Here is an 18,783-nt window from a genome sequence, read left to right on the forward strand (position 1 = left end):
GGAATATTTCGAACATAAGTAAATACTCAATACTCAATACTCAATAAATGCATAATCTAGTTAAGCAATACGGTTTTACTCGGATGTTTCTATTTCTTGGACTCGGATGTTTCTATTGCTTGGGAACCGGGAAGAGATTCTTGTCTTTGCAGACATTAAACTCCATAAGTCTTTGCACCAACTCGTGTAAAAATGTCTGCATTAATTAAACGATATTAAATTATTGGTTATTTATAAAGCTAAATTTTAACGGTATAGAATGCATTTTAAAGGCCCAGGATTTCTTAGACCATATTAAACCTTGAGAAACTCAACCATTTATAAAATCTTCCATAGTGTTTCACTTCATAACCATGTAGTTTGGTCAAATTCGGTAACAAATTGGTACTTTGAACAAAGATGAAACATACAATCAATCGTACCACCAGAAGTCTATAATAAACATTTTCTGAGAAAGTTCACAACAAGATTGAAAACATGAGACACCGTTTTTAAAACATCAAGAAATAGGTTAGTAACTTTAGTTAAATGTTATTAAATACCTTTATATTGGCCATTCTCAGCGAGCATTTATACCGTATTTGTAAGAACGCTATCTCGGAATTTTTTGGTCTTAAAATATACGGACCCTCATTTTCGTTCGTTGAGCCATCGATCTGTAGACTTTTGCTCCTTGCGGAAAATGTGACGATAAACATATACATAAACATTTTTTGTTTGATATTTAAATAAGTAAAAACGTCGAAAATATATTTTGCTTGACGTGCAGGGTAGCACTAATTAGTATGCATTTCTTGGATAGAAGGTTTTCAATGTTAGCGTACGTGGCAAGGTACGAGTTTTGTTTTTTTTTGGTTTTGTGAAAAGAAGTAATTAAAATGGACCCAGAACTCTCCCAAATGTCTATTCCGTCACAAAAGCTTGTTTTAAAGCTCATATCTGGGAGTAGTGTTTTATTGTACATGTATTACAAAACCAGCATTCATCTCTCTATAAATCTTTAAGTACCTATACATACATGTTGGCAGGTTAAGTAAAAGAAGCAAACCTTGATAAATTGTGCTGGTTCGACTACCGGAATTACTCTTAGAGCAATCAAAGTGCGAAGGGGTCGGAGGGAAGATAAGGCTGGCTCGAGAGTCCACTTAGCCTGGTAAAAAATAACTTGGCCAGCAATTTCCATATACACATACCATTATAAGAACAGTGGGTGGTGGGGAGTCATTAGCTGATCGAAGTTGCCGTTTCTTTTAGCGGCTCCGCATTCCGTGAGATACTTGGCGACAAGGAGTGATATGTTTGGGAGTCATATCAGAGTCAGAAAATATGGATTATTTTTGAAGTACGAGATAAATTGATTCAAATGCATTTTAAAACTTCTGTTTTTCAATATCCCTGACTTTTCTCGAAATTTAAAATAATCACTAATTATTATTTTCGATATTACAAATTCGGATTTTGGTAAAAAGCTGTAAACTGAAGATTGCACGTTAGTTTTGAAGAGCTCAGACTTGATAACCTATTGTTGTCGTTCATTTTCTACCTAACATAACATAAACTATGATAACCTTATCGGATGGAACTAGAAGCTACTATAATGGAAATTAATGCATAGCAAAATTTTAAAATAATCTATCAAATAGTGAACCGGACTCGCAAAACTTATGATACCTTTCACACGACGAAGCACGTTAGACAACTTCATATTCATTTGAGAGAATCAATAAGATTCGTTTCGGGTCGGTATGGGCTCATTCAACGTTATTCATTCCTGCTTTTTTTTTAAATACGTATCTAGAGTAGTTTGAAAGGGCGGCAGTTGAGTTTTTGAAATTTCTTACGGCTCGTAGCGATCAAAAACGATTTTAAAATATGTGACCTGACCGAGGTTTTTAATTTCTTTGGTTTACTGACGCGTAATGGTTCAAAAGCTATAGGAAAACCAAGTAAAGTGGGGGATAATATAGAAATAAATCTATGTTACAGAGTGTGGAGTCGGTCAAAAATAATTTTTCTCGTACCGTAAAAAGAAATACTTATCTTGTTGGTAAACCAAGAGAGTGTCAAACATTAAATATTTAATTGGTAGAAAATAAAAATTTATTCGATTTCCTACTAATAGTAATAATTACTAAACTTTCTTTGTTCTAGAATCTTTATTTAAGGTTAACATCCTCATACTAATCCTCCTTGCTAAAAATAAGCCTATAAAAAAGGGGACGGGATCTTTGCATTTGGGCATCGCGTGTACACCATTAATTATTTTCGCAACGGCTACACGCGCTTACGTCGTTTTGATAAATGAGCTAGTTCGTAAGAAGAAAAAGACTGATTGCTCTCCTCTATGGCCGATGAATGGGGACGGCCTTCCGCGCGTTTCGGTTTATATTGTATGGCTCGAGGGGTCGGACGTTTGTCAAAATCCCGTACAGTTCGTTTGAAATCTATTAAAATCTCTCTCGAAAATCTCGAAATCCCGAAATCTTACCCTTAAAATCTCGAAATCCCGAGATCTCACATCAAAATCTGAAAATCCCAAATCCCTACCTTAAAATCTGAAAATCCCGAAATCCCTACCTTAAAATCTGAAAATCCCGAAATCCCTACCTTGAAATCTGAAAAATCGCGAAATCTTCACCTTAAATCCCGAAATATCACATTAAAATCTAGAAATCCCGAAATCTTAACGTAAAATCCCGAAATCTCACCCTAAAATATCAAAATCTGAAAATCTCCTCGAAATCTAAAAATCTCCTCGAAATCTGAAAATCTCCTTCAAAAACTGAAAATCACCTTCAAAATCTGAAAATCTCCTTCAAAATCTGAAAATCTCCTTCTAAATCTGAAAATCTCCTTCAAAATCTGAAAATCTCCCTCAAAATCTGAAAATCCTGAACAAATTCCCGAAATCTTAAAATCTTGGACTAGATTTCAAGATTTCTATAATCTCAGTCAGAATCTCAAAATCTTGGTCAAAATCTTGAAATCTCAAAATCCCGTACACTAAAATGCCGAACGTCCGACCCCTCGGTATGGCTTATATCAGAAATCCATATTAACCCGTGGGCCAACATAAGATTTCCTTTGCGAAAGGCTGGTTAAAGCATAGACAAATTTTGTTACGAATCACATTTAAAAAGGGTTTAAAAATTTACGTAAAAATGCCACAGCGAAACCACAAAAATTAGAGTTATACAACATGATAAAATTTCAGGTATGCTTGCCATTCTTCATTAACAAATAGAAAGAAAATTTTATAGTGGGATTGGCCGTGAAACGACCGTCAGATGGATAAACATTTAAGATCCATTATGTCCGCTTGCATGCAGGGGCTGACGCAGCTCTTGAAAAATAAGAGCATACATTTACAGTATAAAAACCTCGTCGATTATATTCCAATTTCCGGTCAATACCTACCCCTGAACTAGGGGTTAGGGCAATGAAACCTTTGTTAATACTCGAGAAGCATATACCGAGAACATATCGTCGGGGATATTTCTTAATGGAAAATTTTAGCGGATGCAATACTAGAAACTATATCACAGATATTGAAGAATTCGAACGATAGATTTGTAATTATCTATAGTTCTAGTCAAAAACATTAGTTTTGAAAATTTTGCTTGTTATGGTATTTCTTCACAAAATTAAATCATTCAAAATCTATACTTTTACCTAAAATTTATCGTCGATGCTTCTATTGGCTTTATTTGCAACCGTGAAATCCGAAGATGGTTTATAGTATACAACTTTTCCTATCCTTAACACAATGAACGATTGTCTTAGACGTACATTGAATAATCTGTTCCAAACGCTATTTCACTGAAACTTCCATCTAATCTTGGAGATTGTGTAAAATTAATAAGCTCTTAATAATATAACTTTGGTATAAAAGATTTCCATCTTCAATTTCGGAAGTACCGAGTAATCAGCACAGTGGAGCGAATTAAAAAAAATTGTTATTTCGATTGAAATGAAAATTAAAAATTATAGCTCCAGTGCTGCATATTAATGACGTGCCTATTTAAACTGGTAGCTTTAAAAGAAAAGTTTAGGTAACATAACATTATACTCTAAAAGAACGGCCTTTTTCTAAATTTTAAAGGATACATATTTAAGAAAAATGGTCTCTAATTACAAAATAATTAGCATTTAATTAGTCTTAAAAACGAGGACTACTGCGCCGCCATTAGTTTAGTGGCGTCTGCTAAATGGAACCTCTTACGCCCGTGATCGAGTGGGCTATGTCCTACCTTACCCATACCTCTCTCAGCCTGTGAGAATCCATCCAATCCTTTTGAGGGCAAGAAGTTCGATTTAGCAGACGACACTGAACCAATGGCAGCGCCGTAGTCCTCGTTTTTAAGACTAATTAATGCTAATTATTTTTAGTAACAGATCATTTATTATTATTATTATTATTATTTAATATTTTTCCTTTTATATTTAGAAAAAAGTCGGTCTTTTAAGATCTAACTTTATTTTACCTTAAGTTTGCCTTTAAATGAAGAGGCATAAATTAGCCTCCATCTTCTCTAGTCAACTATTCTATCACCAGTCCCACTCCGAAAACTGCTAGTAACCTGAAATAGGACATTTGTAGAATAAAACCTCAATCTATCATATAAAGAACAAGTAAATTTCATCCAAAAGCGAATATTTAAAAAAGGGGCAATACTTTCTTCCTTTGCCAACTCTCTTCATGCCCTCTATCGAACAAGGGCAGCGACTAGTCGGACTAGTTATCCTCGCAACTTCAATTTCGTTACTCTGCATAGCTATATATAGACGGACCGAACTCAATTCTCGTTTCCCACTCATCCCTGGCGCATTCTTTCTATGGCCATAGTACTGCAGAATATTTCCGAGAACGGTAGTCGAGGTAACGATGATAGCGGCCGCTACGTTGAGTTTTGCTGCGAGCGATAACAAGGTCCTATTGCGCGTCCATTTACTAAAATGAATTGAGTGAAAAGTGCAACGGCGATTTTTATATAAGCCGTAAAGAGGCAGGACATTTCGGAAACCAAAACAAGGGAAAATTATTTGAACAATATCAATTTCTTAGAATCATCAAAGTTGCAATATTTTTTACTTCGGTCTATCAAGAAATATCCTCCTTGTTGTTAAAACGCCCACGATCCAAATATCATCCTGAGGAATCTAGCCGGAAATTGCAAACATTATTGCAAAATATCGAAAAATGCCGTGCAAGAAGAGACTTCTTCACTTTTTTTTTGCCACAGACTGTGTTATTATATCGCTAAATGTGTGCATCTTTAGAAAAACGTTTCTTAATAGCATTTGAACTAAAACATTCTAATATCGCAATTTTTCAAAGATCAATGATATGTTATTAACTTAAGTACTTTAGTTAGCTTAAGTTTATTAACAAAAAGAAAATAATTCATATTCTAGATTGTAAATTTACTTCACACTTAGACTATTTGTGTTTACATTTTCTCTGAAATTTAATTTTCTTGAAGCAACTGGAAAAATGTTTTATCAATTTACGGTAGCTGGAATGAAGTAATAATAATAACCATTCATTTTATTTTGCTTTTGAGGCAAAGGATCACAAAATCACATCAAACGTGGTTTCTGATCTTTCAATATCCTACCCCACGTATCAAGAGCTAACCCTTTTATCTTTCTAGACTGTTCAACATTGCTGCGTGGACACACTATAGTATAAAGTCTGCCCTCCCAACCTGAGTTTTATTCTTAGTTGGCCTATCTGCACTAGTAACGATAACCCCGAAGAGCTCGGACCACAAATCACGCGGCACAATAGCTTCGGACCAATAAATTTCCAAACTCCACTATCTATCGGGAACCGAACGAGGGCATTCATTAGAAAGACTTCTATAATACCTAGTTCAGGAATTGTTCGAGTTTTACGCATTATGCGCGGAGGTCGCAAATTTGAACCCCAGGCTTTCATCCTTTTACAATATCCAGGAGCAGATGACCGGAGTAAAAGGTGGGGCATTTTTTTCAATAGCATATCGGCAACAAATCATGCTTTAAACTTTTCTCAAAAGAAAACCCTGTCTATTCGACGGGCGAAGATTAACTGCCTGAAAACGTTTGAGATAAAATAATTGGTGGAGCTTTCTAGCGGAAGAACACGGAAACACATTAGCAGGGAAATAAGAATGTGGAAAATCATATAAGGTTTCCTTTCATGAGATCGCCACATTGCCCCCAGAGGGTAAAATTTGTGGGGTTTTCAGCGTTTCCGCCTCGTTATATAAAGAATGGCCACGAAACAGATAACATTTCTGCGATATTATGAGGCAATGTAGGAATAAAGAAAACTATTTTACATGAATCATTAATACATACAGTCAACGGCAATTACTCCCGGTTATTTGCTCTTACTATAATGTATAAGATTGATTTTGAAACATTATATGTGATGGACTAAGCTAAGCTCTTTTGGTCCGATAGATTCAAAATGAAATGTTTGCGTTGCTTAGATATTTCGATTAATTATTTATTTAAAAAAGTGTATTACTGTTAGGTTTCCGTGTAAGTAGTGTACACATTGGCGAAACGTCACAACCGAAGTGTTCAAGTCGAAATACTGTAAAATGCTTATATGTAAAACCAGAAGCGAATAAATAAATTCGCTTCTGGTAAAACTGATTCATACACTGGACCTTTTCTACCAAGAAAAATATTTTAATCTCTCATTTCACTTTCTTTCAAATAACCAAAAGTAAAAAATGTTTTATCATTGCTTATACTGCAGTTCTTTCCACCAAATCTTGAAGAGGAGTTGTTTCCTTTCAAAAGATTCTGGGCATAAGTCCATGTTAGAGATTTATAAGATGCGATAAGTGAGCATCGGCATAAGTCTATGTTGTAAACTCATCGAGGGGATAATCACGAAAACTATCTGTTCTTCGATTCGCCGGAATATAACATTAAAGCATAAGTAAATTTATGCGGGTAATAATTTTATCACTGTTTAGGAAATGGCATCGAGGGGCTATTCACTCTGAATTTATGCACGGTAAATCATTTAAGCATTGTAAAGGATAGCGCTATTCACTCATTAGGGTAGGGTATAGAGGGGCTATTCACTCGTATGATGTGGCTACTATTACGAGCCCTTGGGTCGTCTTGTTTTGGTCAGGTCTGTCCCCATTACATAAGCGTAGTGAGAATTACAATCCAAACTGTTGTAACAACGTAATTACATCTACAGATAACACCTACAAATTATTAGACTTAGTTCACGAGTTGACCAATAGGGGCGTGTTAGGGATCTCTAGATAGAGCCTTATCTTGAATCAAGATGATGGTAGGGACTAGATTTAGGATCGCGATTATTGTGAAAGCTATGAAATCTCGTTGGCATTGCTGCGTTTCTTTTTAATTTGGTTACCTTGAAATAAATTAATGAATCTGTTTCTGATGGTAATTTCCTTGTTTGAAAATTTCCCGAGTTACTTTTCTTGGAGTTTTTCGATGATACCACATTTTTTGCTTGACGTTATTCATCTTAATTTTCTTGTGCCCATTTTCGTCTGGATGGGTTGAATCCGTGTTGGATTCCACGGGATGGTTTGAACCCGTGTCAGGTTCTACAGGATGAGTTGAAGGCGGTCCTGGTTCCACATGATGTTGTTGAACCCGTGTCTGGTTCCACATGATGTTGTTGAACCCGTGTCTGGTTCCACATGATGGGTTGAATACCGTGTCGGTTTCGACAGGATGCGTTGAACCCGTGTATGTCTGAGCCCCAGGTATGTGTGAGCCAACTAGAGTATTTTCGTCTTCATCCTGATCATTATTGATGTTAGGTTCAATGATATTCTCATGTTTAGGTATACTTTCAGTTGAGGACATATCTGTCAATTTACGACTAGATATATTTTCGTTTAGTAGGTCATTGTTTGAAGATGAGGACAATGACCGTGAACGTTTCTCACCAGTACTGTTGCAGAATTTATCCTGATCTGCCGAAACGATACCACCTGTTCTTGAATTGCAACTCAACGAACTTTCGTCTGTTTGTTTTTAAGAATGGCTGCTCTAGCCATCACGTTTTTTCAATGGTTGCAATATTTGTCAAATATTATTTAGGAAACTAAATAAATGTAAACATCAATTTCATGGAAAAGGCATAATATTATTTGTGAAGTAAGTAAAGGTAAACAACAATATATTAGAAAAGGCGCAATATAATTTCAGAACGTAAATGAAGATAGCACCTTTTTTCTTCGATAAAGGAGAAACGCAAGTTACGTCAGTATCAACTAGGCCTAATAGAAATTCCTTTTTGGAATGAATTTGCAGTTTGGGATCTGGTTGATTTTAATCTGATCTTGGATAAAGATGATTGTGAGGACTAGATGAACAATCGCTTTTATCGTGACGCTGTTAAAATCTCGGTGGAATTGCGGCGAATTTTTTACTTTCCCTTTGGTTTCGTTGAAATATATTGGTTTTTTTTTCCACTGTTTCTGGCGGTAATCTCCTTTTTTGAAAATTTCCCGAGTTTTCTTTCTTGAAGTTTTTCATATATATACCACATTTTCTTGCTTTATGCTATTCCCCTTCATTTTCTTTTGCTCAGTTTCGCTTGGATGGGTTGAACCCGTGTCGGGTTCCACAGGATGGGTTGAACCCGTGTCGGGTTCCACAGGATGGGTTGAACCCGTGTCGGGTTCCACAGGATGGGTTGATTCTGTGTCGGGTTCCACAGGATGGGTTAAATCCGTATAGGGTTGCACAACATGTTATTTGTCAAAGCACTTTTCACCTCTATTTTAAGCTGTCTGAGCCAAATAGAGTATTTTAATTTTCATATAGATCATTATTGGTGTTAGGTTCAATGATATTCTCGTATTTAGGACTACATCCAGTTGAGGGCATATCTGTCAATTTACGATTTGATATATATTCGTTTAGCAGGTCATTGTTTGAAGATGAGGACAATGACCGTGAACAATTTCATCAATACTTTCGCAGAATTGTTCCGGATCTGCCGAGGCGCTACCACCTGTGCTTGAATTGCAACTCGGCAAATTTTTGTTTGTTTTGAAGAATGGTTACAACTATATCGCCACAGTTATAGATCTGATGTGGCCATAGGTTCCATTCTTTTCTGCACATTATCTTTCTGAAAGGTTTGAGATAATTCAGGTTTTTTTAGTGAACATGTTTTGTGTTTTTGTTGCGGTAAGCAACTCTAGATTCAACGCATCTTAGTATGAATTTATTAGATTAGCTCAATTCCGAGTAAGTATGCATAATTTCGCCTTTATGCTAACATTACGTTATGATCCACATTGGGTATCAAACTGCCAATTTTAACTGCTGATGCAGAGTTTTCTTCATCTCTTTCATTGTGAGATGATTAGCTTTCAAATTGGAAAGCAATTTGGTTTGAGGGAAACTATGTCAGTTAAAAGTTAATGACTTTTCTGTGAAAAGCCTCTTTTGTAGATCTTTCACTCTTTCCCTAGAAAGATAAACAATAATATTAACTAGATGGAAAGAAAACACCTTTTCATCATTTTCATCCTCAGGGCTCGTTTAAGTTTGGTAAAATGAAAATAGTTTTTTAGGCTTTTCTTATAATAGGTTCGTGCAATCTTTAGCTATATACAGTATAAGAAACAAAAGACTTCTGTATATTTTAGCAGTGCCAAGACAAAGGCTGAAACGTCCTTTTTCAAAAGCCTACTTTCCTTTAGCTATATAGCTTAACAATTTTACAGTGAAGTGATCGAGGTTCGTCTATCGTCTTATACTCTTGAATAAGTAATCACTATAACACGCGATAGATCAAGTTATTTCAGTGGTGAAGGAATAATACATGGAGTGGCTTTCAGATGATGTCCAAGAAGCAATTGTTTACACGCATTTTTCGGTCCTCTATTTGAGGATTTTTAAATAACCTTTCTTGCATTCCACTTGATGGACGGCATTCTGCAAGACTTTACTGCCTTATTATTAAAAATATTGTAAAATAAGCAGTATATTATTTCTGTTGTTTTGGATGATCTTGAAGAGAAACATCACGCACAGCGTTGTTTTTTCCTGAAGAGATTACAGGCGTTCTGATTTCGATCTGACTCTCCCTCTATTATTCCTCCAAGCTGCAGAATACCGAGGAAGGCATGGAAGGAAGTAACAGTGTAGGAGTTTGTTTGTTTTAGCCCTTGAAAATCCTAACGAATAGACCTTGTTCCCACTCAGCCGTCCACTTTCTGTCCTCGTTCGCATATATAAACTTGGAACGGATAAATTAAGGGTACATACTCTTGGTTTAACAAATTGGATTTTCAGTACGTGTTATTAAGAGATCTTTGTGAAGATATTGCTCATAATAACATGTAATAGTTTCACTGCATTTATAACAGCTGAAGTACGCGTCATGAAATAAATATAATTTCGACCCATTTAAGTGGAGTAACATGTCCTTCCATTGTTAGTCTTTCGCTGTTGCCTTTGAGGTGATATGGTTGGTGACCTTTTATCTTTGACCTAAGGACACGTACTAATAAAATAATTATCATCAGGCCTTGTTCAAAATCTAGCTAACAACAGTTTTTAAGAAACGCATAAACAACTCTTTTTACAATCTATGAGATTTTTCATTATGTGAGCTAGTTCTCCTTTCTTGTATATAAGAAGGATAAGCACTAAAATTCTGGGTGACTCTTATTACCTATCAAAATAAGTACATAAAACCTACCTAGTATTTTTGCACACTTTTAGCCTGTCCTATGAAAGTAAGCATATTTCAGAGTTTTTGACACACCATAAGGGACTTGTGATATTTGCAAGAACTCCTCCAGTAAACCTCTTTCTGTGCAGATTAAGAAACTTGGTTATAATTAATACGCCATAGAAAACCTTTCAAATAATGAATTAAGATATTCTCGTCTGGCTTACTTCTATTAGACTCTCCTAAGATGCGAACGCATCTTCATCTCTTTAAAAGTTAAAGTCGCCCAGGCGCAAACTGTTTGAAGGAAGACGGAAGGAAGAAGGCTGGAGGCAGGCTTGGAAATGGCGGAGAGGCGATGTGGCACATGCACGCATCCACACCCTTTCTCACCCTACCATACAGTTTACGAGAATTTAATGTAAACAAACTAGACGATTGAAATGAGTGCCGAGCTGAATCTTCCCGCGGGCTTCAGTTGTCCCGCACTTATTTCTATTCTTGGAGTAAGAATCTCTAGAGGAGCATTCATAGCAAGAAAAAGGGAAACCGTTAAAATTTTACCTTTCTCCAAAGGTGGATAAAAATGTAGGGATTAAGTTACTATTAATAGTTGCGTATACGATCTTATTTTGCTCTCAATTTTAAAGTCACTGTCCAAGTGCAACATCTACGTAACGTTATGATGGTAACGTAGAGATTCACTGATGAAGGAAGGTTTTAAATCCATATAATGTTAAAAGATGCTGAATTGAATTTCACAAGAAGCCAATAGAAAGTCTTCGTAACGTAATTTTATTTTATACAAAAACTCTATTTCAACAGTAAATTTTATCTCCATACTTGAAAATATTAACTGAATTTCAAATGCATGTTATTCACGCTCACACTGAGAAACTAATGTCAAAGAAACAATAGTTTTCACCATGTTTTTGATTGTTTAATGCTGTTATCCAGAAAAACCTCTTATAAGCCTTAATATATACAGGTAGTCGCTGTTTTTTGAAATTACATTAGCTTAATTTTAAATATACAGCAAAACATTGTTTTTTATGTTAACGACTGTGGATAAAACAGCTAGTTTTTATTTCTCTAACGGAAGTGCAGAATATGTTATTATTAATGGAACGTTGCTGTTTTCCGGGAAAAAAGTATTCTGCCTTGAAGAATACAGTAGTGTATAATTAAAAACACAGATAGTTACACTATTAAGTATGAATTTAACGTATATTTTACTGTATAATCCACCGTAAATTAAAGTTTTGCATACTATAATTTGAACATTAAGTACTTTACTTTAAACTTTGGAGCACTTTATTTTAAACCTTGAAACGCTTTAATTTAAACCTTGAAGCAATATAACCTAATCTTACCTAACCATGCTAAGCCTTTTGGAAAAGGCCCGCGTTTATTATGAAAGGACCCATATTAAAATAAAAATATTTTGTAAAGTCAGTGAATTGCTAATTTTAAAACCAATATTTTAACTTTGCAATTTCTTTTCTTCATTATAATTTCAACCTACTTACTTCTAAAACTGACCGAAAATGTACAAAACGTGTTAGGCGACACTCTGAAACGTGTTAGGCGACATTCTTAAAAGCGTTATGCGACATTCTTAAAAGCGTTATGCGACACTCTTAAAAGCGTTATGCGACACTCTTAAAAGCGTTATGTGACACTCTTGGAGTGGCGTCGCTAGGCCTTTTATGGGGGCTATAGCGCCCCCAAATTTCAAAGTTAGCCCCCTCAATAAAACCCGTACACTAACTTCTAAATCGTCGACTTTAGTTACAGTTAGAGAAATTTCGTCTTCAAAAACGTCGTTAGTGTCAAACTGTTCCAAGTTCTCGCACTTCCATGGATTTTCTTTTTTTAAATATGGTAGAGTAGATTAGGTCAAACGCGTTTCTGGTGCTCGAAAAACTCTTCGTGAAAAGAATTATTAAATTTAACGAATACGTCTGTATCTACTGCTGGGATATTAGGGCCTCCAAAACCAATTTAATACCCGATGCATTTATACTAATTTATAACTTTCTGCCATTTTCAGAAGTTATTAAGTCGGTGAAAATGACCAACTTACCATGCAGTTTCAAGCTGGATGTTATGCTGCACCCTTTAAGGAATTGCACAACACTCATAAGGGAGTAAAAATTAACTTTTAGTTCGATATAAGAGTTAGAAAGGTGTTAAGCTGAACCTCTGTTGCACCATTTTATTCATATCTTTGACACTAATTGCTCAAATGAGTGTTATTAAACCCTTTCTGGGGTGTAAATGAACACCTGTAATGGTGTCAAATTTGGACCCATATAAACTACTTTTAAAGGTGTTAAAGCACACCGCATTTTCTTAGAGAGTATAACAGCAACCAGTATAAATCTACCCTAATGGATAGTCTGTTAAAAACAGCTAGTCGCCTTATATAAATGACAAGTTGCATCTTAACCAACAGAGCTTAATGTTTTTAATAAAGGTTTGAGTGCTTTTAGTTTAACAGCAAAGAGCGTCTTTATCAAAATAAGCTCCGGGATTTAAAACTGTTCTAAGAGCTGTTATTTTTACAGCAACCCTATTTTTTTAGTGTACTATAAGTGGTTTGAAACATCATGATGTGTTTTTATTTTCACAGCAAACCACGTTTAAATCCACAGTGCTTAGTGAGTTTAAAACCACATATTTTGCTGTTAGTTTTACAGCAGCAGACATTTTATGTAACTTTGATTTTTTGGTAGTAAAACAACATATAGTGCTGGTTTTTTCATTGACCCCTACAATATAATCAACGGTTAAGACTGTCTTTGAAACAACCTCTGAAGCGGTTATTTTAAAAGCTACGAACGCCCCTGAATACACGAACAATTAATACTTAAAACTGTTAGTTCCACTGTTTAGAAAAACAGTACTGTTGACGGTATTAAAAACAGGGAGGATGTGCAATTAAATTAACATCATCTTGATGGCATACGCTATTGCCATTACCTTAGTGTATATTTTACAGCATTTTTATTCTGTGTGCTTATGGGTAAGTAACTAGAGTGATAAGTAAAACCTCTTCCTTAGGATTAGAGCATAGCAATTCTACGTCGATAGTAAAGCAAGACAACCAAGGTGGCATATTGAAGCGTAAATGCTTTTGACCGCCTCAATATTGGGAATGCAGTAGGTAGCGGGTCATTCTGAGTTTATTTATCCAAGTTACTGTTCATCGCTCATTGGAGATTTTATTTTCTTGATAATGTCAAAGAGAATCTTAACGCCTTGATAAAATCTAGATTTACCTCGTGGCATTTCCTTGGTTTGGTTGCTTGCCGTGTGTATGGGTACCATATGTTGAATCTATATATAGTTAAAGGAACCGTTTCTGACATTTAAAATCTTCCTTCTTCAAATTGAATTTAGTTAAAAGTTAGTTTTATTGATTTTTATAAAAGAAAGCGTGGAAAATATGTTTGCTTACACTAAATAATAATAAAATATTTAGTTGGTACAAGCGGTGCAGTTTTAATTTTCAGAAACACAAAACCGATTGAAAATATCTCGTATTTCAGGATTTCTATAAAAACTGTGATTTTTCCTTTAACATTACAAACGAGCATCAAGTTTTATCTACAAGGGCCTGCTAGCTCTGTAGAACTGGTGATGAATTTTTATGTTTTGAGATCTTTCATCGTATTTCGAACTAAAATTTCTAAGTTCCTTTGGTTATATCTCAAGGTTTTAAGTGCAATCTACCTCAAGACAAGATCTGGAACCCGCTACCAGCTCGTACGTACTTCGAAAGAAAGAAATGAGCGTTATTGCAGTGTTCACTTTGCTTTTCATGTCGTCCCTTAATTCTGATAACCGTATCTCCACCACTGCCAAAAATACTGATTTTTGGTATACAGTCAAAAAGGTATTTTGTAAGCTAAATATTTTTTCAATATCTAATATTTCCATTCCGAATACTTAGCCTCATTTTGAAACTGGCCGAAATTTAACATACCCTTGCGTGAAACTGAGAATTCATTGACACTAGCATCAAAGACCAAATTAATTTAACCCATGACAAAATAAAATATTAAATTGATCAGTTACAGATATTTCGGGTTCGCGGTGGCCGTGATTTGAATCTCATGTTCAATTATAGTCGAATACCTTCTCCGAGAGTGAACATTCTAACATTATGGCACTGGTTGTCTATTGAGACGGCGATTAGACCCAAGATTCTCTGGCAATATACGGAATCGAAGGCGGTGATAAAAGACACTGTAAAACATCCTTAGTATGGTTAAGCATTTAATTATGATTTAGGAACTCAATGCTGTTATGGAATTTGTTTTAAAAGCCATTCAAGCAGCGTGAATTACGGATAAACTCTAAATGGGAAGGAAGGAAACGTAGATGTGAAAATGTGAATAACTAGAAATGCACTTTGAGTTTTTTAAAGTAGAACAACAATGCGTCGGTGCATGAAGTATGTTGTTCAAATTACCATTAGATGAAAAATCTTAGATGAAAATATGCTAATGTTATACTGTAAAAAGGTAAATTATTTGGTAAATATAGCCGGTTAAAGAACGTAATTACTTCTGTTGAAAATACTTTTCATGAATGAATCACCAAGCCAGCAAACTAAGTTACTATTCACTAGTCTTTAGCCCGCATTAAATTTATTATCACCCGGCACGCTATTTTATTATGAAGTATGAAAACGTTGGCTAGCTTGGTAAAGGATTTTAGTCTGTGACGCCTTAGCATCCAAAACCTAAAAGCTTTTGCGGTATAAATATCTCAGAACATGTTTAAGCTTTCTGTTCTATTAAATAAGGTTTGAAAAATAAATTGGCATTTTTTATGTATATGTATAACAAGGTACAAAAGAAAATAATTTCAAAACAGGCTACTTCAATCGACCAATTGTATTTACAAATAGCTTTATTTTATTTAAAAGCGTACGTAACATAATAACAATAAGTATGTTTCTTTGAAACTCTTACTACTTAATTTCCTCAATGTAGCGAAAAAACATTGCCGCAGCTGGGAATTTGTGAGAGATTACTTACGCAAATCTGGATGACCTGTTTTGCCCAAGTACCTGTTCCTAATAGGAGATTCAAGCCTTTGTAAACAAGAAAAGTTTTTCATGAAACCGCCCAACAGCTAACCCTTTGCCTCGTTCAATTGCGTCTCGGCTGTTTCCTGGCTCATGCACGAGAAAGGTTGAGATTTCCTGTATGAACTGTGACAGGGAAAAATACAGATTCTTCCAATTCCACAAGGACTTTAATAGACTATTCAATTACTTAATGGTCTTACAAGTTGCAGTCGAAGTATGTGTCAGAGTGGATAAAGTTTTTCTGGCAGTACCATGTGAAAGAGTCACATTTATGGTTGTGATACTAAAGGTATTTACTGTTTATGAAATGGGCATAATTTTCCCTCTAATATTTTAAATATTGTGAGTTTGGTTTTTAGCCACAGCGTATGACGAACATCTACGATATAGGTCTTAGTTTGACCTGCCCTGGTGTTGTCGTTGGCGGTGGCGGCGGAGTTCAAAATTTTTCGTTCGTCATTGAAGGGAGAGTGAATGGGAGAGAATTTTGATCAGGTGATATTTTTCATTGGTGTATTTTAAAAGGATCGGGATTATAATAGTAAGTTTAAGCATTGCATTTGATTTTACTAGTAAGTTTAAGATTTGTGACTTGTGTTTTACGTTTGCTTGATATATTTAAAGTGAGAGAGAGAGAGTATTATAGTATTGCCTTAGTTTAGAGGGAAGGTTTAATATTCCTTTTAAATTCCTGTCACCCGTCGGGTTTCACGCTTTCAATGGTGCTCCCCTATTTCAAAATTTAAATAAATCGAGGGAAATTCGAAAAAGCAAAGCAAGTATATACGACGGGTCACTAAACTAAGAGGACATTTCAGCGCTGTTATCGGGCTTCTCTCTAGGCAAACACGTCATATCGGTAACAAGTCGTGTGAGGAAAACAGTATTTTTGAAAAACGCGCATATTTTTTAAGTATCTCGTGCTTGATAAAGGCGGGCTATCTGGTGTGTTTGATTGTGTGGTGTTTTAGACGGTTAGTTTACTTCTTAAATGCAATAGTTTATAATTGTGATTAATATTGAAAGTATACATACACCCATTTTAATTATAAAGTTGAATTAAAACCTTGAATCCTGACACTAGTTAACTGTTGGGTAAAAATTTATACATCTTTTATCTTAGCCTTGTTAGGTCACGCCTACTGTTTGGATGGGTTGCCTGGGGTGGGTGTAGTTCCTATCTTCTCATCAAGATCGAACGTGTACAGCGCAAATTTGTTGAATTTTGTCACACATTTTTTATGCCCCTAGCTAAATATGACTTCGTATCGATACTCAAAATTCTGGACATTTCCCAAATTTCCACAGTTCTTATGTCCAATGATATTTGTTTTATTCATAAATTGATACATAACCGCTTACATCTCCCTACCCTTCTAGAGTCCCTCAATTTTTTAGTTCCTAAAAATACACGTAATTATTATTCGACTTTCTATAACCCCCGTAAAAGTATAAATCCAATTGTAAGGATGCAGCATAAGTGCAATTTATTTGCATCGAATATTGATCTCTTTTGTGATACTCTATTCCAAGTGAAACAAATCCTACGTGACGTAGCTCAACTGTAAAAACCTAATTTTTATCAAATAACCATCCCTACCCCTGTATGCGCATTAATCTAAACATTCTTGTATATATAATTGTGATTTGTATATATTTTGCATTGTACTCAAATGTGCTCGTTCTCGTGAGTTGTAAACAACTTTTTTCGTGCACAATAAACTGTCAATTCAATTCAATTCAATCTTCGCACGCCAGCCGGGCCAGCCCTCGCTATAAACTGCAGCAGAAGACAGAGTCAAATTTCCCGAATTGAATCTCTTTCAGGGTAGATGGCGCTGCGGTACGTGTTACACGTTCCTGTTCAACCCCCTTTTCCCCTCCCAACTCACATAGGAGCCCGTTTATTTGAAGAGACGAGCCGATTGTATACGCAAAACTAGAGGTGAAATGTCCTCTTACTTTAGTGGCCTGTGGTTTATCTGCCTTTGTGGACATTTGCTACTAAAAACTCAATACCCTGGTTAAGGAAAGTAGCCTACGGTGAAAGTTTTGTTTTTAGTGGAATGGATTTCTATTTTCTCGTCCGTAACCTGTTAAAACAAGTTGGGAAAACCAAAATATTACCTCTCCGAGTCAAGAGGTCTACTACTACAAAGTTATTTACCTAGATATGGAATTATTTCTCTTTTTTGAGGTAAAAATTTACGAAATATTGAAGCAGTATTCCAAGCATAGAGAATATACAGTAAAGCTGACGACATTTTACATCCAATAAAAATAAATCTTGGACACATGGAAATCAGTCAATGGCAAAAAGAACAGGAAATCAAGTCTACGCTTCAGCTGTTTACCCTATATTCTGATAGCTACATTCACAACTGGTTAGCAGTGTAAACACTACCGTCTCGTCTCACCTCAACAATATTCTTAGTTTGCCAACATGAGTGTTAACGTTAAACAATACCAAAGCTATATTGTAGCTGGACGCACTGATAGTCAATGCGCACCATAAAAAGAATAAAAACTCTGTAGCTTAGCCCTACTAATCTAATTGCCACCATCTTTTCTTCTATTATAAAATCTTAACCTGATTATTTAAGAGTGTATTTAACTTTCGGCTCACTCTGAACCGTTGATGTCTCTTCATTTCAGACACGAATATCAAAACCCAAAGTTTACTTAACCTCAGGTCTCAATTATATACACTTTATTTCACTAAGCCTATTGAGGGTAATACTAGATATACTCGCCGGAGTTTAGATCTTAGCTTTCTTCATGAAATCACTAAACCAAGGATTATTCTATATACAGATGTAGTATAGTTTAAGTAATATCCAAACAGCTTTTTCAAATAATAATATTAAAAAAATCTTTGGAATATCAAAATGAAACAGAGCTTTAAAGCTACAAAAGTTTTAAATGCATCATAATTACGAAAAATATTTCCACATTTTCACTTTATATTAAGGATAAAGGGAATATTATGGTT

At 35.3% G+C, this 18,783-nt stretch overlaps 1 protein-coding gene across 1 annotated transcript; it reads right to left on the reverse strand.

Annotated features, from left to right (window-relative positions):
- Positions 1–4,358: 4,358 nt before the first annotated feature.
- LOC149687453 (uncharacterized) lies at positions 4,359–5,989 on the reverse strand. Its single transcript, XM_089870447.1, has 5 exons — positions 5,872–5,989; positions 5,709–5,791; positions 5,093–5,160; positions 4,676–4,951; positions 4,359–4,580 (listed from the first exon to the last, which is right to left on the reverse strand). Exons 1-5 carry the CDS (start codon positions 5,987–5,989, stop codon positions 4,541–4,543), a joined length of 585 nt encoding a protein of 194 aa, XP_089726573.1. The 3' UTR covers positions 4,359–4,540.
- Between the last annotated feature and the right edge of the window lie 12,794 nt (positions 5,990–18,783).

Source organism: Phalangium opilio, unplaced genomic scaffold (genome assembly GCF_054372755.1).
Source record: "Phalangium opilio isolate 3A_F unplaced genomic scaffold, DU_Popi_V2 ptg000031l_1, whole genome shotgun sequence".
Classification (NCBI taxonomy): Eukaryota; Metazoa; Arthropoda; class Arachnida; order Opiliones; family Phalangiidae; genus Phalangium; species Phalangium opilio.